At 38.5% G+C, this 25,360-nt stretch overlaps 6 protein-coding genes and 2 non-coding genes across 10 annotated transcripts; 3 read left to right on the plus strand and 5 right to left on the minus strand.

Moving 5' to 3' along the window:
- Window positions 1-2,614: 2,614 nt before the first annotated feature.
- LOC110749634 (putative 6-phosphogluconolactonase 4, chloroplastic) lies at window positions 2,615-4,883 on the minus strand. The gene is made up of 3 exons (XM_088247761.1): window positions 4,426-4,883; window positions 4,165-4,300; window positions 2,615-3,457 (listed from the first exon to the last, which is right to left on the minus strand). Exons 1-3 carry the CDS (start codon window positions 4,782-4,784, stop codon window positions 2,993-2,995), a joined length of 960 nt encoding a protein of 319 aa, XP_088103887.1. The 5' UTR covers window positions 4,785-4,883; the 3' UTR covers window positions 2,615-2,992.
- Window positions 4,884-5,218: 335 nt separating this feature from the next.
- On the plus strand, window positions 5,219-6,764 carry LOC110749633 (ubiquitin-ribosomal protein eL40 fusion protein). Its single transcript, XM_088247762.1, has 5 exons — window positions 5,219-5,400; window positions 5,531-5,617; window positions 6,050-6,152; window positions 6,356-6,422; window positions 6,516-6,764. Exons 1-5 carry the CDS (start codon window positions 5,298-5,300, stop codon window positions 6,540-6,542), a joined length of 387 nt encoding a protein of 128 aa, XP_088103888.1. The 5' UTR covers window positions 5,219-5,297; the 3' UTR covers window positions 6,543-6,764.
- A 51-nt stretch (window positions 6,765-6,815) lies between these two features.
- Window positions 6,816-9,619, minus strand: PLR1 (NAD(P)-linked oxidoreductase superfamily protein). Of its 3 annotated transcripts, none has more exons than XM_021949721.2 (9): window positions 9,407-9,618; window positions 9,063-9,291; window positions 8,590-8,683; window positions 8,307-8,430; window positions 8,109-8,210; window positions 7,815-7,966; window positions 7,626-7,719; window positions 7,301-7,482; window positions 6,816-7,190 (listed from the first exon to the last, which is right to left on the minus strand). In XM_021949721.2, exons 1-9 carry the CDS (start codon window positions 9,530-9,532, stop codon window positions 7,187-7,189), a joined length of 1,107 nt encoding a protein of 368 aa, XP_021805413.1. In that variant the 5' UTR covers window positions 9,533-9,618; the 3' UTR covers window positions 6,816-7,186. The 3 variants fall into 3 exon arrangements, with proteins under 3 accessions (XP_021805413.1, XP_088103886.1, XP_021805412.1); XM_088247760.1 differs by having other exon boundaries at window positions 9,063-9,298; window positions 9,407-9,546; XM_021949720.2 differs by having other exon boundaries at window positions 6,816-7,482; window positions 9,407-9,619.
- A 134-nt stretch (window positions 9,620-9,753) lies between these two features.
- Window positions 9,754-9,833, minus strand: TRNAL-UAG (transfer RNA leucine (anticodon UAG)). Its single transcript has one exon. It is a non-coding gene; the product is annotated as a tRNA-Leu (tRNA).
- Window positions 9,834-9,923: 90 nt separating this feature from the next.
- TRNAL-UAG (transfer RNA leucine (anticodon UAG)) lies at window positions 9,924-10,003 on the minus strand. The gene has a single exon. It is a non-coding gene; the product is annotated as a tRNA-Leu (tRNA).
- Window positions 10,004-10,318: 315 nt separating this feature from the next.
- Window positions 10,319-11,695, minus strand: LOC110749676 (homeobox-leucine zipper protein ATHB-12). The gene is made up of 2 exons (XM_021949830.2): window positions 11,224-11,695; window positions 10,319-11,125 (listed from the first exon to the last, which is right to left on the minus strand). Exons 1-2 carry the CDS (start codon window positions 11,587-11,589, stop codon window positions 10,832-10,834), a joined length of 660 nt encoding a protein of 219 aa, XP_021805522.1. The 5' UTR covers window positions 11,590-11,695; the 3' UTR covers window positions 10,319-10,831.
- Window positions 11,696-17,856: 6,161 nt separating this feature from the next.
- LOC148297081 (uncharacterized) lies at window positions 17,857-19,899 on the plus strand. Its single transcript, XM_088249393.1, has one exon. The coding sequence runs from the start codon at window positions 18,523-18,525 to the stop codon at window positions 19,492-19,494; it is 972 nt and encodes a 323-aa protein (XP_088105519.1). The 5' UTR covers window positions 17,857-18,522; the 3' UTR covers window positions 19,495-19,899.
- A 3,700-nt stretch (window positions 19,900-23,599) lies between these two features.
- LOC110749542 (SAUR-like auxin-responsive protein family) lies at window positions 23,600-24,769 on the plus strand. Its single transcript, XM_021949650.2, has one exon. The coding sequence runs from the start codon at window positions 24,120-24,122 to the stop codon at window positions 24,516-24,518; it is 399 nt and encodes a 132-aa protein (XP_021805342.1). The 5' UTR covers window positions 23,600-24,119; the 3' UTR covers window positions 24,519-24,769.
- Window positions 24,770-25,360: the final 591 nt, after the last annotated feature.

The raw sequence follows: 25,360 nt of genomic DNA on the forward strand, positions 1-25,360 counted from the left end.
TATGTATCTTGTCACCTTATTATGTTAATGGTTTATATGACTAACCAGCCCAATCATGTGAGATGGGCAATTAGTCAAATTAGATGTAGGGGTCAGGGACTCAGGGGCATTATTGATAAAAAATAATTCAGAGTGCCAAAGCAACAAGACTATACAAATCAATAGAACTCTTTGGACCAAAAAGAAAAAGAAAAAGAAAGAGGAAAATTGGAGCTTTTATGGAGAGTCTCTCAGTCTAGATAAACAAATATTTGGGATCTGAGAAGTTTGGTATAGGGTGTCATTTCTTTCAATGCAAATATAACCACAAGCTTCGATCTTAGTTGGTAAAAGTTCACCAAACCCAACCCACTGTCATTTGATTTGAGTGATTGCTTCTTTCTTACCTCCTCCATTATCATACAAAGGTACATTTCCTTCAAGTTACTCCTCTACTTTACTTTACTCGAACCTCGGCAGCATGCTTAACTTATTATTGCTTGCTCCCATGCTAAAATATAAATAACAGTCAAAGTTATCAGATTTCTTAATCACAAACACTGTTTCCTTGAGCTGTCTGCATAGATTAAGATAAAGGGTCAAATCCAGTCAAACTGAGTTGATTTAGACATGATTAATTTGCTTAAATTAGCGGTAAAGAAAGAGCAGTATGACACTTTACTTAATCATGCTATGCATCATGCATGCAGATATAATAGTTATAGTGCTCAAATTTGCACAACTAAATTGTTAACTAACAGGTAAGTAAACTTGGCTGTGGAAAGGAAGGTGGTTCAGCAAATTGTGGTCAACAAAATCGGCCGCAGAGCTTTTGGACATGGTCAAGAAAAAGGCGCCAACCCTATGAATATGATGTGAATAATAATGCCTCTTTCACAAAGATATACCTTAAGTGTCACATTTAATTGAAAATCTTGGTACATAACACTGTAGTAGTTTTAAGAACAAGCTTACTTTAAAACCATATCTGCATATGATATGCAACAGTTCAGAGTCCACAGACAAAAACATGTATTAAGAGCAATTTCCTTTCATAAAAGAGGAAACGCAGGAATGAAAAAAGAAGGGGAAAACTATGGTTAGTGGAGAATATGCTCTTTCTTTCTTCTTCCCACTTTTCTATTTTTCTCCTCTCTCTCTCTCTTTTTACTAGAGTTATTTATTATTGGTTAGTGTTATTTTGTTACAAAAAACATGCAAAATGATGAACTTTTCTGCAGGGCCCTTGTATGTTGCATGGCCTACACTTTACATTCTTTTTTTATCACCCACCACAATCATTAAAGAGATTCTAGAGCATAATTTCGAGACCCCAAAGTGAGCCATAAGACAATGACAACACGCCTGTGGTCAGTGCTTGTCTCAATAAACTCCTGCCTGCTGAGATGAAAATGCAGTGACAGTGAGCCTTCCATCAATCTGCTATTCTTAAAGCATGTTAAAGAATCTGAAATCAAATATGATGGCCATTCCAGAAAAGTAATTGCTTTGGCATTCTTGGCAAAACTTAATTAGGGTATTGATTCATATATTGTAATTCATTATCCATGATGGTTTGCACCATCATTCATTTTACTCTCCACTACTAAGTCCAATTATGTGAGAGTGACTTTCATAATCGCTTTTAATTAACGTCACAACACTACACTTGGTAATCGGCATTAAAACGCACCTTTTAACTAAATATATATGTGTATGTACTATGATCATGATGGTTTATACTTGATAGTGTTTGCTCTTAGTGGGTTTGGAGAATCAATGAGCTTGTCGCATTTGGTAGATCCCAGCGCCAAAGCCAAAGCCAAAGCCAAAGCCAAAGACAAGATTACTTATTTTAGACACCATTTCTTCTCAGCCATACATGAAAATGAGGTTCATTTAGCCATTAACATGAACATGAGCAAAAAACATCTGCTTCTTCTTTGTAAAATATACTTTATCTTCTTGGGCCAATTGCATGGATTGCTTGAAAGAGAGGAGGGGGACGAAATTTTTGAGGACTTGAACGCATGTTTAGAAACCCAAGTCAGTTTTCCTGGGATGGAAATGGGAAAGATACAAAAGTTTACAGCCTCATCTTATGTCACCCATAGAACAATGCACTTGATTAAACTATGCACATATTTAAACAAGTGGATGATGGTCTGCAAGTAGAAGGTGCTCTCGTGCTCCTTCCTTGTCATGTGCTCAAGTCAGGCATTGGTTTTATAATTTTATACATGTGCTTAAAAGAAGTAAGTAAAACCCACAAGCACTTTCATTGGCAAAAGCTCTTTTCTTTTTTAAGGGTGTGGTTCATGTTCTAAGTCTTGGAATGACCACTGGCGATCTCTAAATTGAGAATAAAAACGTCATGGGCCATTCCCAGTGCCCCTAAAATAACCCAAGTTACAAAGAAAATAGTAATTGAACCCAGAAAATAATGGTTTTAGAACATAGCTAAGGAATCTGTAACTTGCATGTGCACGGAAAAGATCCACAAGAAAAAAGAAAGGTTGCACATCTTGGCACGTCAGTCCTAAAAAATAAGGTACCTGTAATGAAGACGATAGATATAGATACATTGAGTGCATTTGCAGATTCCCAATATGGTTCTTCTAATCATAAAACAATGTAAACCAAACGCAAGGGATAACTTTATTAATGCTATAGACAAAGTGATCCAACCAAAGCACGGCACGGTCAGGATAATCTAATTAATCTGACTCGTGTAACCTGTGCCTTACAATGCAACCAACCACAAGATAGAAAGAGGGCGAGGAAGACAATAAAATTGCATCCAGGACTGAAAAGTACATCAAACTACCTCTTATTTCAGTTCTTACTATCACCACGGAGGACCATCGAAGGTCACCAGTTCTAATTATTAGTATGAAAAGCCAGCAGTGAATCACAGTGATTTCTGCCTAAAGCATAGAACACATTACCAAGTTCACATGCAAATACATAGGATGCAAGTGCAACATCTCACAGAGCCAACGACATTCTCCTCCTACAGGTTTGAAGCTGCACTCTTGTCTAAAAACCAAGTTAACTCATCCTCAGCTGAAAGCAACTGAGCAGGCAAAGTTTCAGAATGCTGACTGTTTCCAAGTGCCGTGCAGACAGCACTAGCTTTTCCTTCACCGGTCACTACCATTGCATTATATGCAGCAGAGTTGATCACTGGAAAGGTGAAAGTAATCCTCTCTGGAGGTGGTTTTGGTGAGTCCTTAATGCAAGTGACCCATTTGTTCTTCTCGTTGACAAGAGGATGACCGGGGAATAGAGAAGCAAGATGTCCATCTGGGCCCATACCCAGAAGCATGAGATCAAACTTTGGAAACCCAGTAGTTTTTGAAGTGGCTATCACATTCCGCTGAACCAAATGTTTAAGACAGGTCTCATAATCATCTGCTGCTGCCTCAGCTGAAAGGGCATCATTAATGCCATAAACCTGGCCCGGGGGAATTGGTACCTACCAAAATACCAAAACATGGCAAGATTAAGTGGATGAATGATTAATGTATGTCTCTTAGGCCCTTGCAAGACTAAGTATGGCCACATGCTTACTTAAAGTTTGATACAAGACAGCTTACCGTTGAATTGAAAAGCATGAGACCACCTAATAATTAGTAGAGGAAACCTAAATAATAATATGCATGGATCAGAGCCACACATCAAACATTTACTCCAGTCACCCTTAACCTCAAGTGTACGTTTCTTTCTTTTGCTCATAACCAGTTAGTTATTAGTTTCAATTTACTGGTGCACTCACTAACATCACATCATGTTTAATCACAAAATCGTCACCTCAAATCCAAATAGTTTTTAGTAACATAGAATTATTTTCCTTTCAAAATAGAAAACACTAAGCCTCAAAGTATAATCTACAGAAAGACATCAACATAAACACAAAGTTAAGCTGCCATTGCTTTTCTTCATTATTGAAACCATAATTCCTATCCAACCCATAAACACAAAGGCAAGACCAAAAATTTCCAAATTTCACGAGAAGAAAAACAACAAGAGCAGTATCAAAATAAAATTCACGGCTTTTACATCAAAATAAAATTTACGGCTTTTACATGGAACATAGCAAAAGCTAGTGTTTTTACACAACGATTCAGAAGAAAGCATAAAAATTCTAGATAAAGTTCGAACTGTACACGATATATAATTTACCTTACAGAGGAAACCATCAAGAGCAAGCTTGTAGTTACTGTCAACGTGATCCCTCTTCACCACTCTCTCATCCACCCAGAACACATGCCATTTCGACCACTCCACCGAATCCTTATACGGTGCTTCCGCTAATTTCCTGTAAATCCAAACAAAATAACAAAATACCCACACACAAAAAACAAAAACAAAGCGTCACCAAAGAATAAATAAATAATAAAAAGACAGTAAATAAAATACAACTATAAAAATAAGGTTTGGGACCTGAGCGCGTCGATGAGAGAGCCGCCGGATAAAACGACAGTGAAAGCCCCTCTCTCTTTCACAAACTTAGCGGACAGATCGGCGGTGTACTTGGCCAAACGCACCGCCACTTCCTCCTCCGTCTCAAACTTCTCTATCTTCTTATTCTGACCCGCCATCCTAGCTGATGCTGATGCCGATGCAGATGCAGAAATTGGGTTCTTGAAATTCGTGCGAACGGATTTAAACGAGAGAGCTTGGAATATTGGTGACACTCGGAGAAAGATCAGCGGCGCGCGAGATGTACGAGGCGATGAGAGATTCGTGCGGAGAGACGATGAGAGAGAAAGACGGGTAGATGCGCACATGGAGGAGGCCATGCTCAGTGCGCACCCAATTTATTATAGCTACTGGTTATGAAAATGACCGATTGGACCCAAAAGTTGTCTTGCAATGATCAGTGAGAGCAAGTTGGTTCGATATCCATCGTGCAAGAATTCTATAATGAGGAACTTATATACGGTCTTTAAGTGAGGTCTTATTTTTTAATCGTTAGATAAATTAGTTAATCTGATATAACAATTAAAAGATAGAACCTCACTTAAAAGTCATATACGAGAACCTCACTATAAAATGACCCATCATAGTGTGCCTTTTGGTTTGGTCTTTAGTCTCAACGGTAACTGACTTGGGCGGTAAACCCAAGGGACGAGCGTGGGTTTCTGTTAGGCTGTTTAGGCTTCGGCCCACTTCATTTTCATTTTAAAAAGCCCATTTCTGTTTTACAAACTCGCAAAACCCTAATATGCGCATTTCGTGTCGCATATAAACAACAAAGCTTACGAGCAGAAGAGTTTTGTTGCCGTCGAGGGAGAGACAGAGAGTCGGAGAAGATGCAGATCTTTGTGAAAACCCTCACCGGGAAGACTATCACCCTTGAGGTGGAGTCCAGCGACACCATCGACAACGTCAAGGCCAAGATCCAGGACAAGGAAGGTAAACCATTCCCGTTCTCTAGTCTCTCTACATTTTGCAATCATCAATTACATGCTCAAATTCAAAGTAGTACGATTGAACGGTGATGATTTTTAATGGCTAATTTGTTTCTTTTTATTTATTTTTTTAGGTATTCCACCGGACCAGCAGAGGCTCATTTTTGCCGGGAAGCAGCTCGAGGATGGCCGTACTCTCGCCGACTACAATATCCAGAAAGGTTACCTTCTTATTTCCCCCTGTTTGGTTGCTCAGAAACTCTAGGAAAATGTTATCTGGATTGATACTTTTTCATTCCTTTATTGATATCGTTAGGGTATGCGATTAGCGCTAAGACTTAGTATAATTGTGAAGTGTTCAAGTTGATTTTAAAATGTGAATGAGTTTTTGAATTATGTATCCCGTCACTATGGGGATTATGCTTTGCTGATAGTACAGATAGATGAGAAATGATTTTGATAATTATAAATTTAGCATTTTCGTAGTCAATTTATTCCAACTTTGGTCAAAGGTCTCAAAGCAGGGTTTGGACCCAGTGAGTACCTACTTTATTTGTGTTGCAGGCAGGTTTGTGGTGTTAATACTTGAGAATATATGCTTTCTGTTTATTTGTTGTTTGTCTGAAAATTTATGTTGCTTTAATACTTTCCAGAATCAACTTTGCATTTGGTTCTGAGGCTCCGTGGTGGGATTATTGAGCCGTCTCTCATGGCATTGGCTAGGAAATACAACCAAGATAAGATGATCTGCCGCAAGTGAGTTCCCAACTTTCTGTTAAGCTTTACACTGGTTTCTTTTGTTTGTCGAGTTCCAATGAAGTCATCTGGTTGTTTTATGAATATAAGCCTACTGAAAATGTTGTTCTTTATCTAGGTTTTCATCAGTTTCCTACTTAAATTCCTTACTTTTTCCACTCACACAACTTCTTTGACATTATTGTATGGATGCTTGTGAACAGGTGCTATGCACGTTTGCATCCGCGTGCTGTCAACTGCAGGAAAAAGAAGTGTGGACACAGCAACCAGGTATTTCCTATAGGAGATAGACCCTGTTACTTTTCTGAATACCAGATTTTTGAGTTTTGTTCTTTATTCGTGTCATTTTCTGTATGAATGCAGCTGAGGCCAAAGAAGAAGGTCAAGTAGACTGTGGATCGTGCCAGCAGAATATTGTGTTTTACTAGGTCATTTAGGTCATTGGCTATTTCATTTGAAACTCTTAGCCTCAAACAGTTTTCTGTTAGAAAGTTTAGAAACATTAATATGTTCGAACTTTACTTGTTTTGGGATTTCTATTTTCCTATGTTTTATTTCGCCATGGTTTGAACCTCTTTGAAGAATGGCATTCATTAAGCTTGAGCCTTTCCATATCGCATATTTTTATTTTTGTGTGTTATTATTGTAACGGGAATGATGAAATTTGTACTTCCACAATCCATATATAATTTGGATACGCCCGTGATTACTGCAAATGGTAATAAGAACGTACATTCTAGCACACAGGATAAGGCTAAGTTAAGGATTCTCTCCCGTATACAGAAGCAAACCATTTTTCATTTGTCCACGACTGTGTTTGCCAATATGACCAGTTGCGATTATTTGTTGAGTAATGTTCGTTTTCCCAGCTTCTTTACGCCAAAAGCGAAAAAGTAGCCTCGTTCCTGCTTACTTTCCCCACTTATTCTTCACATTCTGATCTTGTTAGGGGCACTTTCAATTTCATTTTTCCTGTGTATTCCATGCTTTAAGTTTCAACACAACAACTCGCCAAAGCTTGTTCTTGTCCAAATTCATCTGTTCAGAGGAGAAAAAGAATGAAGACGCAATAGAGTAAAATATGATCTAGTGATTAGCATCATTCTGGTTTCCCTGCTCCAAGAAACAAACATAACAATCGGATTCACCTTGTTTGGAAAATGTTTTGGATCATCTTTTGAGGTGACTCCCGTGCCGCATATTCTAACTGGAGCAACTCTTGGGAACGCAGGCGCCAACCCAAAGCACCCAAATTTTCTTCTGCTTGTTTCACTGTCTTCACTCCAGGTATGGGAATGGTCCCTTTGCAAATGCACCAATTTATAGCAACCTACAAACACAACAGTTTTTATTCATACTTAAATCGTTAGGCCCAAAGCCTGTCTAGCTATTCATGGCCATATAATCCTGTAAATTATGTTAGTGCCATAAGTAGGACGCATGCCAATATGTAATAATGAAAATTGAATTTACTTGTGGCATGGTTTTGCTCCTTTTTTTAGCAATTTCTTCAAGTGCGCTCAATAGAGGGTCCAGTCCTGGAAGAATTTGCCTGAATAGGAAGGCCCTGCAGAAACACCAATTAATCTGTAAACAATGTCTACTGGTTTCACACTCTGTCTACCTACCATATGGAAAAGGATAAATGAAGAAACCACGTACCGAGGGCCACGCGGAAGATTAGAGGGTGTATATTTCCCAGTAAGCATTCCAAGTCCTAAGGGACTATAAGCAATCAGGCGGATACCAAGAGAATCACATATATTCTTGATCTCCAGCTGATCTTCTCCCACGCTTAACAGAGAAAATTGCACCTAGAATCGGCTAAATATAAGATCAAGAGTTTCAGCACACAGCATGTGCAATAGTTTTTCTACTAAAAGCAGTGCTGGTTCCGCTTGAGCGCCATTTTTAACAGTAAAACAGAACCTGATTAGTTTCATATCATCAACATACCTGAGCTGTGCATAAGGGGACTCCCCGGGCTTTGAGGTAATCGTAGATTTTTACAAGCTGCTTCGGTCCGTAGTTGCTGACCCCAACAGCTCGAACTAAACCCTACATGGTACCATCTCTATGAGTTGATCATTTTGTGCTCAATCTTGAAGCCAAAAGGAATTTTACATCATTTTATACTGTGTGGCTTGTGCTTACCTTGTCATGCATTGCAACCAACCCATCCCAAAGAGCTTTTTCTTGCAAAGGAGCATAATTTGCAGTTGACCAATGTAATTGTCCTATTCCAATTTGTTCAATCTGCATACGATCTATCGAGGCACTGGAAAAGAAATATTTGTTCATAGCCTGTTATTATAATAAGCTGAAGGTAGCTAGTGAGCTGTTTGGATGAACCAATTAATTAAAAGTGGGGAAGGTGCAACAGCATTCTAGTAAAGTTGGGGAAGCAGAGGAGAGAAGCACAAGGAGAAAAGCATACTTGCAAGCATTCAAAAACTGCCCCGGTGTTAGGCGCCAAGGATAGGCTGCAAACTTGGTAGCAATTACAATGTCCTTCTGCAGCCTCTTTTGCCCTGAAGAGATAGTTATTTAACAGCTTAGACACGCACAAGTTCATCATCAAATTAAGAAAATATTATCATATTATCTCTGCATCAAACACGAAGATTACCGACTATATTAAGTGGGTTTACGCTTGAATCGAATTCCATCTTGTAATTGTAGAGAAATTGGACTTAGTATCAATCAACCACAGGACATATTGTGCAGCATTTTAAAACTCCAAGTGACGGGGGCAATGCAGCAAAACTCAACCTGTTTTGTTCTTATATCTTAATTAATAGCTTTACGAATTAAACAACCTTCCTTGTAGACATTTTATCATTCACCATCTATCCAACATATGGGTTATACGAGAAAAAAAGAGTAAAAAACTTGAAAAGAAAATCAGACCTTGATACTCTCGGATGAACTTTCCAAGTAGTTTTTCACTCTTTCCATTCAACCTGCCGGTGCCATAGGAGTCCGCAGTGTCAAAAAGGTTGATGCCATTGTCCACAGCCAGATTGAAAGTCTGTTGAAGTTCATTGTCCATTGATTCCTGGTACCCCCAGAGAAGTTGGTTGCCCCATGCCCAAGTGCCAAACCCCATTGGAGACACACTCAGCGGACCCACCTTCACCTGCTCACTATATATAAGTTATAACTGATGACGCTGAAACATGCTTTTTTATGCATATAATTGTACATGACAATAGAGTGCAGAATGAGAGAAGCGAGAGAAAGATTGTTGTTACCTTTTCCCATGGCCAGAAGGGAGGGAGCTTGAGGAGCTTGGAGGGTGAAGAAGGGAGGTAAGTCTCACTTGAAGAGTCGATTGAAGAGCTGAAATAGGCTGTAGCTTTTAAGGTTAAGTAAGCCATTGATTTCCCTGTCTATCTTCTTTCTTGCTCAATTGTAAGTGTCACTTTGGGAAGACAGTTGAGGAAGAAGAGTGTGTCGTGTCAGTGAGTATGTGGTCAGGAATTTGGATATTGAATTAGTGATGGGCTGCAAGTGGGTTGAACAATATAATGGGCCTGCATAGTAAAGCCCAAAATAAACATGGGGCAATAGAAATTTTAAAAAAATTGTATAATTGTTATGACAGCTGTGGGATTTGAACCCACGCCCTTTCGGACCAGAGCCTAAATCTGGCGCCTTAGACCACTCGGCCAAACTGTCTTGTTGGTAGAGGCTCTGCCTGCGGTGATATAGTTTTGGCCAAAAGAAGATGTGGACGAACAAAATTAAAAAGAAAAATAATTGATCTGTTGACAGCTGTGGGATTTGAACCCACGCCCTTTCGGACCAGAGCCTAAATCTGGCGCCTTAGACCACTCGGCCAAACTGTCCGATGGTTGTAACTCTGCCTACTAGAGATATATAAATGAAAAATATGATATTTTATTGTCTCAGGCTGTCAACTACTGTCTCCTTGTTATGCTGGGCTTATGTGTGCAGTGCAGCTTAGATATGAAACACATGATAAAATATTGGCCTTCTTGCTTGAGTGTGGCTGAAAAACTAGTTTTGCTTTCAAGTTATGGTAGTTACCTTTATTAACATCTGGCGCCAAATTGAAGGATTTTTTTTTTGTGGGTAAAAATTTGTTTAATATATTTTCATTGTGAATGAAATCCCATATAATACAAAAAGGATAGACCCACTAATAAAAACCTTCAATCGATGCATATCTCTGTTTCTAACTTGTATTAATTTTCTAGTGGTGGCCTGATATCAATTTCAAGCCACAGTTCAAAACATGGTGAGAAGAACAGATTAGTTTGTGCGGAAAGAATTTCCATCTGCTTTATTGTTTCATGCAATAATGCATCACACTCTTGATCAATTTGATGCTTGATGTCATATTTCAACAAGCTCATGGTCCTGCTCCAAGTGCAACACACACAAACAGATACATCCATGCATGGACAAGGACAAGGCTTAAACTTGCTTCTTCTCAAGTTCTCCAAACAAGAACTGTCTGTTGTCATGTTCTTTAATTGCTCTCGAGGCCTGTCTGTCTTGAGTTATGTCTCTATCTTTCTGGCCAAATCAGTAGAAGATGTTAATTGACCTTAATCAATAGCTTTGCTGAATCCATCCATATATATACCTCACTCATGCTCAATACATCAGAGGAAAAATCTTCAAAATAATTTACAATTTACATCCAATCTTCAAGTCCAGAAATTTAACCAGTGTGAACTAGTACAACGTGACGGATCAAACAGGATGCTTGGATCAAATCTATGCCAATCTTGAGGTGACAAAGAGGAGGCATCCACATGAGCCATGGTCAGAAGCTCATGTATTTCGTCTCCATGGCCCCCAACATCATTGCTTGTATTGTTCTTGTGTGACTGTATCACTCCTCTCGGCTCCAATTCCTCCTCTAGTCTCGAGCCATCAGCCATGATGTTTCCTTCCAACCCTTGACTAGGTTTTCCCACAACTTCATTTAGCTTCTGCATCTATTCAAAAGCAAACAACATGTTTAACTTGACTGCCTAGCTAGCTACAAGTTTAGAATGCGTTTTCAGATTATTATACAAGTTAAAAGTAAAAGTACCTGCATAAGCAAGGACTGCTTCTCCTCCTTTAAAGATTCAAAACGTGATGCTAAGTTGTCATAATCAGCCCTGAGTGTTCTGAAGTCTTGCTCTATTTGCTTCGACTTCCATCTAGCTCTTCTGTTCTGAAACCATATGGCAACCTGGCGAGGCTGCAGCCCAAGCTCTCTTGCAACCTGCACCTTCCTCCTTGGCTCGAGCTTTGAGTCCGCTTCAAATATGGACTCTAACAACCTGATTTGCTCATCGCTAAACCTCCTCTGGTTTTTGCTCTTGTTTTTCTTCCTCTTGGCAGTAGCATGTGGCTCTAGGCTGGTGGTCACAGAACCAAAGTTTTCTGCTTCAGAGCACTCTGTCTTCTCCATATATTATCTTGGTTCTGTGTGTTGCTGTGATAGATAATAATGGAGGGAAGAATAAGATAATGCTAATTGTAGGTGATGGTGCTTTTAGAATCTTGAAAATAATGGTTGCTTGTAGAATATATAGTTAAGAAGATTGAAGAAAGTATCTTCTCAGCCACGCGGTTGCTTTCTGGTAATTGGAAGTGTTGATTGATGGATTATCCTAACCAATGGTGTTAGCAAACGTAAGCCACTCTCCATTCCATGCCTTGTGGACCTCTCTTATCTTCTTTCTTTCCCATCTCTACAACAAAGACAAAGACTTGCATACAATTTGGCTTGTGTGCTTCTCTTGGGTCGAAAATAACAAATAGTGTTTGAAATGAAGAAACTTGAACCTGATGATGAGCTAGCTGCTTAGTTAGCTTAGGTGTCAATCTCCTTTTTGACAATTCATGCGACTTTCTTGACTCCTGAGTTGAGTGTAACGTTTAATTTGCAAATTATGGTATTTGTAAAGTAATCATACTATCTGTATTAAAAACCAAAAATAATACGTACCAAGTATTATACAACAAATTTGTCATCATATGTAGAATTGATGGTCGCACTTTTGTCATGATATAGGTTACTTTAATTTAGATGAACAACAAACCATCATGACTACTTACGCAGAAGATGAGGATCAATTTGCGTCGCCTAATATCGACAAACGAAATGCTCAATTGTCAAGTTAAATCAAAGGAAAAAGGCAAAGGCTTTTTTCATTTCAAGCCAATCATGCAAGTGGGGCTTTGCACAAAGTGACCTCACTCTCCAGTTTGGTTTCTAGTGTTATATATATATTTTATTTATTGCAATTTGGTCTCTGGTGTTTAGCTTGATCCACTACAAGTTGATGGGTCAATTTTTAGGTCCAATCTTTTTCAGGGCTTGTTCACTATATGGTTGTCATTTACTTGACTGATTTGGGGTGACTTGGTTTTTATGCAGTTTCATTCATGGTTGGTGTGCTGTGCTGTCATCTAAAACCCTATTCCGACGTGCTCTCTCTGTGCTCATTCATTCATGAATCAAACTATGAGGTTGAGAGATGCCTGCCTGCCTGGCTTGTGGGATTAGGCCACGCTTGCACGCCACGGTACCCTTATTTTAATTTGAAATCAAAGTGTGTGAAAGTTTATGCATTAATTTGGTTCCAAATTTCCAAATAAAACAAGTAAGCAGAAGAACCCTAATTTCCATATTGGCCGAACTAGCGGTTCATTCATGTCGTCTGAGTATTGAACATGTTGGGACAAAAAATTTGTTGTCCAGGATACTTGGCTTGGCTGGCTGAATTACCTTTCGTGTGAGAAGATAAGCATAATAAAGATTAAAGCATTCTCTCCTTCCAAAACTCTGCCTGTGAAAACGACCCAATAGTTTGTCTTAAACGACCATGATTACCCATATTTCTTCTTTTCGTTCGGGTAAGTCTCTGATGTGGTGTGTGTGGATAACCTTACCAAATTCATGCTGGTCTTGGCTTGGTGTTTAGGTGCTTTATAATGACGCATTTTGGAAAACGATTCGTGCCAAATGTCTGCCTCTGCCGACGACAACTAGCAGGCAAAATTTTGGTGCCTAAAAATCTGGAGTGACTTGTATGGTTGTCCAATCATTAGGAAGAAGGGATTAAATCGCTGTCGCTGTCGTTGTTGTATGGTTTCAAGTTTGAACATCAACAATTCACTCTTCCTTGGTCACCTATAGGTTGACATTTTAGTTTTACCTCGTCCCTTAAGCTCAAAATATCTCTACAGTCACTTCTTGTGTGCTTCTCTAATCCATTTTTATTTTCTTCGATTATTATTATTATATCTTCAAATTCCAATCTGATAAAAGAAAATTGCTGAAAGGCAAACACTGAACAGAGGGAAACTTGCAATTTAGCAAAACCCAGAAAGAGCAAAGATATACTGGTACTATCCTAATGGATCTAAGAATAATAAATGAGCCCAATATCAAATGCCCATTTGGGTACAATAAGACCAACCCACTATCATTTCTACCTTATTTGTTTTTGGTCCCATTTGATGCTTTTGGTGTGTTAGCCCAACTAGAGAGAAGACTAGAGAGACAGATTTTTTTTGTTTTTGGAGAGATAGACTTGTGCCCGTTTGACATTGATTATTTTGGGTGATAATTTATTTTCTTTAAAAAAAATTAGGAAGCCCAGCCTGTTTAGTAACCTATGAGGAAATAACTTATTATTAAAAATTATTGTGGGAGACAGTAATAAGGGAAAGCAACTGCTTTTCTTTATTGATTATACGTCAATCAAATTTGAGAAGGCATTGGGTTTTAATGAATTTTACAAACTATTTTCTCTCACAGCAAATTTAGCAGTGATTATTTTGATACCTCATCAATCCAAAATTAGCCCTTAAAAGAATTAGAATGCTATGATTCAATAACATATTTGGCCACTATATGTGAATCATGACTACCTACAATGATTTCACAATCTAACATATCCACTAAAATATACCATGCACTGCCCTACACTACTAATTCTCTTTCTTTATTCTTTTTAATAAGATAATATATAACTGAGGAAATCAAAGATGATAGTCATAAATAATAAGGATCCAGATCCAACGGTAGACGTTGACTCTGTTGTTAAATTAATCAGATATTAATAATAGGGTAAGTGAGTGTCAAGTGTGCGCCTATATAAACATTAGTGTGAGCGACAAAAGCAGCCCACCCTAACCCTACAGCTGGTTCCAGAAACCAACACGATCGACTATTACCGGACCCATGCACCGTCTCTCTCTTTCGATGCAGCCCTTCATTTTTTCTTTCTCGTAAAGTGAGTTAACCAAATGATTATATATTTATTTTTATATAACGTACCACACAAACCCCAATATAATTAACCTATTTCATTCCATACAAGAAATAGCTTTATTTACCCTTTGCCTCTTTGGTTTGGATTAACACAACAGATGAAGAACAACCCTGGACAAGAGCAGAGATGCAGATTGATGAGATGATGATGATGATGATGAATTGGAGTTTATGTCAAGGAAGCATGTCCTTTTGAGGGGAATGTTGTCTGGCACGAGGCCACCAACCTTGGTTCCTTCCAAATTTCATTCCATACCGATCTTTGATCAGAATCTACGTACTACGTACAGACGCTCAGGGACTATGTGTATGTTAGTGTCCTCGGACCAGGCTTCATTCCCCTCAATTCACTGCTTCCATCTAATTTGCCAAAACAGCAGTGTTCTTGATTAATTTCGCCAATATTGGTATTCCGATCTACTGCGTGTGGCGGATCCATCGATCTCCAGGTGAGTTTGACTAATCCCAAAACTGTTTCGAATTTGAGATGTTGATCAATTAGCAGATTGGTGTAATGATGAGGGCTTGTATATGTATAGGGTCTGGAAAAGAAAAAACATTAATCATTTGCTTTTGACTTATGATTCATGTTTTCACTATAAATTTCATGTTTCCCACATTTGGATGTGAATTTCTGTCGGTCTTTTACTTTTTGGTTCATCATTGGGTAGAGTTTTCTCTTGACAACCCTAGGTTTTCCAATCTGTCTGATATTGTCCTTGGTGTTAGCTATCTAGGGTTAAACCTCCTTGCTCTTTTTTTTAATTTTTATTTATAAATAATAGAGCTCATGATTACTTTTCGTTTTCTTCTCAAACCTCCCTAGGGTTTGTTAAGAGCAAACAAATTTTGGGGTTTCATCTCTTGGATAATATCGATCCATTCAAAGACATTAAGCTAATTGGTTCGCTAAGATTAATTAGATAGATAATTTAGCTTGTTTGTTAATTAAATAATGATTTCAGCAGATTATACTTGGTGGTAGTGGTAGTGGTAGTGGGGGTGGGGGTGGGGTGGAGTTGCAGAGCTGTATCACAGTATGAGTATGATATTGATCTCCATCCCCTTTCAGCAGCTTTACTAATGTACTGATGTCAATATATTATTTTTTTAACTCCAATGTTTTGAGACTTTTATTGGAAAAGACTTGGATGGAGTTGCCGTAAAGATATATCCACACTCGCAGTGCGGACATATGTTCTGTCGATTCTTTTTTATTGTGATACCGTTTCCTTTTGTAAAAGAGGGGGATCATCTTTCTTTCATGTCTTTTCGAAATCTTTCTTTTCGTTTCAGTTTTTTTCTTGACAATGCCATCTATATCCTCTACATATATATATATACTTATCTATGTTATATATTTGTGTGTTCATGTGTCTGTAATATATGGAGGGGAGGGGTTTGAGGTTCAGCTTGAATACAGCATGATCGCACCATGTAGTTTTTTTTCTTATGATCTGTTTGAATCGAAGCCATACTCCCTTATGTTACAGATACAGATAGATTGGCATGAGCTTATATTGCCTCCAATTCTGGGAATGCCTGTTTTTGCATTTTTAATTTCCATGTCAACATTTACTTATTGGGAGTTGGGATATGGCTTTGCCTTGGATCAAGCAAGTATATATCATGTATGCATATTGTGTTCATGCACATTCTCATTTTGTCATATATATATATACTACTTAGGACTGTTTAATGACAGGGAGGGCCACGTGATTAGTAAAATAAACATTTGATATATTATATATTATATGGTGAGAGTAGTGGGTTGCAGGTGTGCAATGTGCAATGTGCAATGTGCAATGTGCGAGACAAGGGAAAGAACAAAAAAAGAAGAAGACGACTTTTATTTTCATTAGATGGAACAGAAAGCGATCACTCTGGAAATGTTATGCAGATTGCCACCTGCAGTGAAGACGATGAAGCATCATGTCTTAACACTTTAGGACTCGCTTGCTGATTTTTGTAGCACCTCTGATATACTTCTTCATAGAAAAGTGATTCTGCGTAGAAATGCTTTTTGTCCCATTTAGAATCACTCCCAATTCATTCCGCCAAATATATAAAAGAATTTTTATTTTTTACAAAGCCAAATGTACAAGATTACAAGAAATTAACAATTGAACTTATTTTGGGATCAGCAAAAGCAATTTCATTCCTGCTTTCATTTGTGTAAAGGTAAATTGCTAAGTTGTTTTTTAAGGACGGCTGCAACGTTGCACACACCAACCGACCAAATGCAGTAGGTTTAGTTGCTTTGCTCTCCATTACGTGTGAGCATGCAATACAATAATAAATGTAGTGACCATTTCACGAGAAGAGTTGGCAACCATTGGTGTTTGGTTTCGATTATATTAGGGTAGGGATAGGGAATAGGATGTCGGGCATGTGGACGGGATGGGGATTGGGATTGAGAAAATCAATTTTTTTTAACTCATATAAATTAGTAGCTAGTTTATTAATTTTGTCAATCATCTGTTTTGCCACTTTGAGGAAGGTTAATGAATTTAAAATATATTTGGAATAAGCATCTTGACAGCTTGATTATAATATCACCCTTTAAATAGAGAGAAACTCTCATGCAACGGGAATATCATTTTTTGTTATTTTCAGTCAATAACACAATGACACGTAAGATAACTTTTCCGCATGTCATTATGTTATTAGCTGAGAATTGCAAATCAGTGATATCCCATTATAAGTAAAAAAAATTGCTCAAAATAGTCGATAACCTACCTTATACCCATCGAAATGTAAATGTACAACAACGTCAGCTGCTAGCTGTACGTTATTACATATATATATATATATATATATATGCATATAAATCTTATTAAGTTATTAGGCATGAGCTCATAATCAACTGTCTTTTTTCACTGCAGATTTGGAGATCACAAAAGAAGAAAAACAAATTATCAGGGCAGCAAAAATAAACAAAAATCCTAGAATATCTAGTGTGATGTGTCAAATCCTATGATAATACTTAAATTTATACTTCTTGTTATTTTCTTAAAATAAATAATATATCATACAGCTAGTTGATATATGGTCGGCCCTTCAATTATAAAATTATATAAAAATGAAGTTGATTTAGATTTATTTGTTAGTGTGCTGAAATACTCACATGGAATGGAATATTGTTTTAAATTAACCATGGCCAGTAAATTGAGAAATTGACTGCATGACGCATGCATGCAATTTGCGAATGCAATGCACTTAATATATATATATATAGACATATTAATAGAAGAGAATCACGTCAACACAAGACTATATACACACAGCTCATCATTTACCAAAATAAAACAAACACAACTCATTAATTTACACAAGGTGCAAATTAAATCCCTAATTTCTAAATTTTAACCGTAAAAGCCCGAAATGGAAGGAGCCATCTCATTACACCACATTTCTCCTCTCTTGTCTCTCTCTCTCTCTCTCTCTCGTCTCTGTCTTTCTATCTAAAGTGCTAAACCCCAAATCATCGCTCTTCCTTTTGTTGCAGCTGTCCAACCAGCCTGTTTCCCGCCGGTAGGGAATAGGGGAGAGAAAATAAGTCTCTACCCTTCTCTCCCCAACTCCTTTTCCGACGTACCCCTCCCTCCATCCAATGCCCTCCTCCTCCAACATTCACAATAACTCAAATCATCATTTCAATACTACTATTTCCATTCCATGCATAATCTCCGGTCCCACCACCTTCCGCCGCCTTTCTCACCTCCACGGCCGCCAGCAATTTTGCCGCCCTTACTTTTGTACAACCTCAGTATTCATCATATCTTCCTCCTCTCCTCTTTTACCATAGCCGTGGTTAGCTAGCAATATTTTAATATCGATATACAAAAATATCCCTACAATCTCATCCTTCGATACATTCGATATCGATATATACACACAAAAGGAGGACGTACCTACAAACCAAATATATTGCCGATCATCATCGTGATCATCAGAGAGAGATCGACATAGTTCTTTGATTAATTAATTAATTAATTTTTTATAAATAAAAAAAATTAGTTAATTAATTAATCAAAAAGAATCGCTCTCGCTCTCTCGATGTTCTTCATTCCCAGAATACCATTCCTAGACTCCGCCTTCGACCTTGCCACCTTGCTCTTTATCTCCGCCCTCATCATCCTCTCCCTCCTGTCCCTCTGCTTCATCTTCCACCTCTGCTTCAAGTCCCGCACCGCCCTCCATCTCCAACACTTCAACTCCCTCTGGACCGTCCGATTCCTCCTCGTCCTCTTCGTCATCTTCTGGTCCCTCAACGAGCTCCTCCGCATCCCCACCCTCCGCCGCACCTACCTCTACCCTTTCTTCTCCACCCTCGCCCCCTTCGAGGAGCCCCACTTCTGCAAAATCCATGTGGCTCTCTCCCTGGGGTTTTTCGAGCCCGCCTTCTTGGTCACCCTCCTCTTCCTCGTCGACGCCTCCATCGAGAAAAAGACCCCCAATGCCTCCTGGGCCATCGCCTTCGTCCTCGCCACCTGTCTCCCGATGGCTCTGGTCCAAGTTATCTTCTTGTTCTTCAACCCCTTTCAGAAGCTCCGCCTCCCCGTGCCCGACTTTTTTGTGCGGAGCTATGTCGTCAGCAAGAGCGAGTTGGGGATCAGCATGGTGTCCTGCGCGTACCCTTTGTTGAGCACCATCATGTTCGGTGCGTTTGGGGCTGCGTACTCGCTCTGGTTTTTGTTTTCGTGCTGGAAGGTTCTGTCTTTGGTGATCAACAAGGGGCTGAGGATGCGCATTTACACCCTGGCCGCCACGGTACTGGTGCCGTTGCCGCTGCAGATCATTTTCATGGGGCTGAGCAATTTTTGGAAGCCGGACCACCCGGCCTTCGCCGCAGTCTCCTTCGTTGCGTTTCTCGCCACGCTCACATGCGCAGCCGTGGGGGAGGGCATTTTGGTCATTAAACCCATCGGTGACTCCTTGGCGGCCGGAGGAGATGCTTGCCGCTGGAATAGGGAGAAAAAACCGGCACCGGCGGAGGTCGCGGATAGTGGAGATAAGTGTGCCGTCTGATTAAGGGAACTAATGATTCATCATTGGATATTCCTCAACGTACGGTTACGACCGACGAAGAAGAAGATGATGTTCTAGTTAGAATTGTGAGGGCCTTTCGGTCACTTTTCACCATGCAATAATTTTTTTTCCTCTTTTGGGTAAGTACACAACATGGAAGCAATTGCAAGGGAGGAAAATGTGAAGCTAGTGCGTATGTTTGATGTTTTCCTTTCTTCCCCTCTAGATTTTATATAGATTTTTTCTTTTCATTCTTCTTTTTTGGCTAAATTACTGCAAACTGTGATGATGAAATGAGAAAAAATCACGTGCCATACCCTTTTATCCTTCAAGTTTTCATGCTTGTTCTTATTCCAATGTTTTATTATACATATATATAGAGATTGGCACTCCAGCAACGTAGCAGTTTTTGTGTCATGGTTATATGGGTGGAATGATCTGAAAACAATTGATGCTGTTGTTGTTGTTGTTTATAATGAGATTGAATTGCTGGAGTTACTAAATTAAATGGATTGTTTGAAATTCGTGCATATCATCTTTAATTTTCTTTGAGGTTATTTTCTTTTCTTTTTTTGGTCATGGAAGTCCTTATTATATATGAAAATTGAAATCACAGTCTTTTGCAATGAGTCCGAGAGTATTTAAAGTTTGTTTGGTAACCATTTCGTTTTTAGTTCCCAATTTTGTGTTAGAGATAGAGGGAAATTATATGGGAGAAATTAGGAATATAGAATGGTGGAGATATAATAGTGGGAGGAATGTGAAAGAAAGGTTTATGAAATTATACACAGAATTAAAACTAAAAAACAAAACCGAAATGTTTCTTTGTCATCATACTGTGAATGAGAAGTATAGTGTAAAAATGGTTATTGTTTATCTCAAAGTTTAATTTCGAGACAGCAGGGAGATGTTGGGTCAGATAATTTAGTGGATATGTTATGGTCGTCTATCTGGTCCTTGTGAGGTCCTAATAAATTGAAAAGCGGTACATGATATTATTCCATGTAAGGTGAACCATTTTAAGCGTCAAATTGTTCCTGATTCACTTTGTTTTAGGTGCTTTCAATAGCCTGAAACTTTAGTACATGCTCTCTGGTTTTGTCAAATGTCAAGGGAGGTTTGGCAGCATTCACCTATTCATGACTTGACTGTCCCCTTACAGTTTGGTACTTTTAAGGAGTTATATCGATATATTTCCTCGGTTTTGACTTATGACGAGCTAGTCTTCTTTATTTTTTTGAGTTGGGGATTATGGAGCTCTCATAATTATCTTTTACATTATGGCCGAAGTATTTCACATCTTTGTCTTTTGGCTTGTACCCGGAAGCTTATTTTGGAATATCAACGGGCTATTATTTTAATGTCATCTCATGTTCCAGCAACTAATATTGTGTGGCATTGGTCTCCACCCAATGGTAATTTTGTGAAGTTAAATGTTGATGGTGCTATCAATTTGTTGTTTGGCTTTAGGGGTTTGGGGGTTGTAATACGGGATAGAATGGTTGATTTAATGATGGCTGTCTATAAAGGTCTTCATGGCATGTTTTCTCCTAAAGCTACTGAACTTTATGCAACATTTTTGGAATTACTGATTGCAAGTCAAATGGGGCATCGTTATGTCATTTTGGAAATGGATGCCAAAGAGATTATTATGAATCTTCAAACTTATGAGCAAAGCTGGTCGGTGGAGGGTGCTTTAGTAGATGAAGTCAAGGGCCTTTTTAATCGTTTTGCTCATATTTCTTGTCAATTTGCTCCTCGGGAGTGTAACCAAGTTGCTTATCTATTGGCTAAGTAGGCGCTCATGTCTCAGGACTTTCAAGTGTGCTTAAAGGATGGTCCTTAATGGATTTTCTGATGTTTTGGCCAATGACAAATTATTTTCTTAATTTAATTTTATATTGGATGTGATGTAGATGTACTCTGTTTCCTTAACCGGATTTTCCTCCATTTGGGGGTTTTTAAAGACAATGTTTTAATGAGGCCACACTTATTACATTACTAAAGTCCAGTTTTTCTTTTTGTACTATGACATTGTTGTTTCAATAAAGTTATCTCACTTTGATAAATTTTTATAATAATAATATTTAAAAAGAAAAAGAAAAAAAGAATTCCAGTTCAAGCCCATTGAAATACTCTTCCTTAGCTAGGCCTGGTGATGCTTTTTTCTCAGATTGGACTTCTCCAAATCCATATGTGGTGTCTTTGTGCTATCCAGCCCAACAATTTAAAATTGGAGCTGCAACTAACTACCCTCGAAAAAATGGGCTTTAGACTGCTGCCTCAAAATCTACGATCTTCAATGTCCAGCCATATTTTTGTACTACGGACCATCCTTCATGATTCATGAACATAATAAAGCGTAAAAATAAATGTATATTTGGTCTGAAAACCCACCTGAAAATCAAATGGTCCCCCCTGAGTCCGAAGGACCACCCACCTGAAAATCAAATGGTCTGAAAAGCCAAATTGGTTGGCTGTTATAATCAAGGTAGATGGCACTAAATTATGAAAAATACACATTGGCCGACAAGGAAGCAGATAAACTTTTGTTATTAATATATAAAAATTTGATCATAATTACCCCAAAACCAATCTTAAAGTTGCCGTATTCTTGGAAGGACATTGTGTATCTAAGAAGTTGGAGAGAGAGCCAGGCTGCCAACTTGCCAAGCAAACAAAAGAAGAAAGGAGAGAGAGAAAAAGCAAAAGGCCTACTCAATTCTGTTTCCATAGATGCTCGACAGACACAATCAACTTTCGTGAGTCTTTTGACCTAAAATAAATCAACAAAAGAAGAAACAGCTAACCATTCCCATTTTGTGGGTCATTTTTCAACGGCTATATCTCAAAAGTTCTTCTTACAAGTTGGAATCCCATGCATCAACCTAATATTCAAAACTGACGTAATAATCTCGCCATCTTGATCGCACGGCCCGTTCACCAAACTTGTGCATCAATCAATCGCATGATTTTCCAAATAACAAGGGCCAAGATATTAGGAGCACATGCATCTTTCTGGGCAATGTCACACTCTACAAAATCATCACAATTCCTTCCTTCTCAGCAATTTTGCAGTAATATCCGGCACAGAATCCGCTCCTAGATTGAGGCTGGGCCCCATGTGGGGGTGCTGGAAAAGTCAAGGGCACTTTGGGTAGATTCCTTTTTTTATTTTTTCACTACTCTATCTATCTCTATCTCTATGCTATGAATTTGTGTTTTTATTTTTATTTTAACAAAGAGATGTTCTAATGCACGGGAAGGTGATTTAACATCGACTTAGTCAAGGTTAACCCTCATTTGCATTTTCATAATTGTATTAGGGGCACAATAAACAAATAAATAATAATTTCCAAAAAACAAATATACAATTCAAGCAAGTAAAGTAATTGTTGACAAATTAAAAATTAATAATAAGAAGCTGACGTGACGCTCCCTGTCCCTGATGTAAACAATGGATTGGAGAATTGTGACTGCTGCTCGACGATGGCTCCTTCAATCCAGACTTTATAATTATATAGTGTGACGCTCACGTGACACCTCATTATCGGTCCCATGTGGCCGAAAAGGACCCCGCAAATTTGCTTCGCCAGAGAAGCGCTTTGCTACTCGTCATCCACGTGGTTTAGCTGCTTCGCAAGATTTGAGTTCTTTGAATATTTTTATGGTGATGCTTTTGTATGCACAGTTGAAATTCTTGTATTTCCAGGTTGTTTCTTACTGTATATTTATCAATAGATTCAATACTATAAATATAAAGTGACGTTTCAAATGATGAGATTATTTAGAATCCACCTTTGATTTTATTTCCCAAAATATCCCTAAGAAAGATTATGTCTGTTAACGTGTTGATTAATACTACCGTATAAGTATTAACAGTAGTAATTATGAAATACGCGTGAGATGATAAGTTTTGGAAAGAAACAAATTAATTTGGAAACTAACTATGAATTGTGGTATTGTGTCCATGTCCTAAGGAATATATAGTTTTGGAAACCAAAAACAAAAAAAGTCAAATTATATTTGTAACGTCACGTAAGTTTTTCCAGCTGTGAAAAACTCCGAGAGAGCTTCGGAATATATATATATATATATATATCTATCTATCTTAGAGACGGCAATGATCTCTCTGTCTCTCATAAAGTGATAAGTTCAGAACCCACAGCCAATTAGATAGGACTTTTTTTTTTTTCATTTCTCGTCTCCGGAAGAGGCTAGGTGAGAAGGAACCTTTGTGTATAAGGTAAGCAAACCCTAGAAACATCGTCACCCACATACAACCTCCCCGCCATTAAGCCTTATATAAATACCAAGCTCGCCCTCTCCAAAAACCTCTCACTTTATCCTTTTTTATTGTTCATCATCTCATATATGTGGGTTGTTGAATCTGATATTCATCTATCATGAGCAATATTCCAAGATCTCTAACCGACTCCGCCCTCACCCTCTTCAATCTTGCAATCTCTGCTTCTGATCCTTGGCCTTTTTCTTTCGTCTTCTTATAACCCATCAAGAAAATTCACTTCTGTTAGTCTTTCTTTCATTTTTCCACTAGACTCTATTAGCTAGGGTATTTTTGGTTTCTGGGTACGTAAACGTAATCAATATTCTTGTGATCGGAAATGGGGTTTAGCGGCGACAGGGACAACAAACACCACCACCTCAATTTTCACCTTCACTTTCCCCACCTTCTTCATCACCATGTCAAGAACAACAAGGAGCCCAAAGACATTCCAAAGGGCTGTTTGGCGGTCAAGGTGGGCCAGGGCGAGGAGCAACAGAGGTTTGTGATCCCTGTGATCTACATCAACCACCCTCTCTTCATGCAGCTGTTGAAGGAAGCCGAGGAAGAGTATGGCTTTGATCAGAAAGGCCCAATCACCATTCCTTGCCACGTGGAGGAGTTCCGCACCGTTCAAGGTATGATCGATAGGGAGACTTCAGTCCATTGCCGTCACCACCATAATCAGCAGCACCACCACCACCAGCAACATCATCATGTCTTGTGTTTTAGGGTTTGATTTCATTGTTGTTGGGCAGTTATGTAAATACACAATCCATCTATTAACTTCCTTCGATTGATTGTTTGTTTTTGAGGACGCCTCGGGTTCTTTTCTATTTCGTTGGGACCTCATACTCGTATTTGGTTGTGAGTTTACGATGATCTTGGAAAGGAGATCAATGGATCATATTTATGTGTATGATTTTGGGTATATTCGTTTTGGTGCCTCAATAAAGATGAAAATCACCTTTTGGGTGCCTTTGATTTGTACATGTTCTTTTTCTTTCTTGTTGTTGATAGGTCAAATGCGTAAACCTATGAAGCTGGTTGTTGGAGATAAGAAATAGGGCTAATTAAGGCTTATTAGCTCTTCACAGCCATCGATCAGATGTTGTTGTATAACACCACCTGATCAGTTGAAGCTTACCTGCACTGCACTTGTTGAATTGGTCTGATTGATAGGAAGACGTGGTTGGTGTACCATCCAATAGACGGAAGACATATGGAATATGTCCAATGCAGTCTGCCACATGTCATAAGAAGAAATGCAGTAAGTTGTATAATAATTCCACATGTTCTATGTTTATTGGATGGTACACCAGACACGTGGTGTACCTGGAACATTTAAAAATTTCTCATGCGGGTGGTGTTTAGTTTACCAATATTTTGTTTTTTGGTCCCCCAAGTCGTTCACATTTGCGTTTTCACCGCAAAACCAATTAACTTAGGGGGTAATTAACTATAAGCAGTTACTTACACTAAAACTAGTATTATGTTTTATTGATGAGGATGATGACGAGTTATTCTTATCTAATTGAATACGTCAACTGAGATATTACGTTTTATAATACATTGACTTCA

This window comes from Prunus avium, chromosome 2, assembly GCF_965620075.1.
Source record: "Prunus avium chromosome 2, drPruAviu1.hap1.1, whole genome shotgun sequence".
Lineage (NCBI taxonomy): Eukaryota > Viridiplantae > Streptophyta > Magnoliopsida > Rosales > Rosaceae > Prunus > Prunus avium.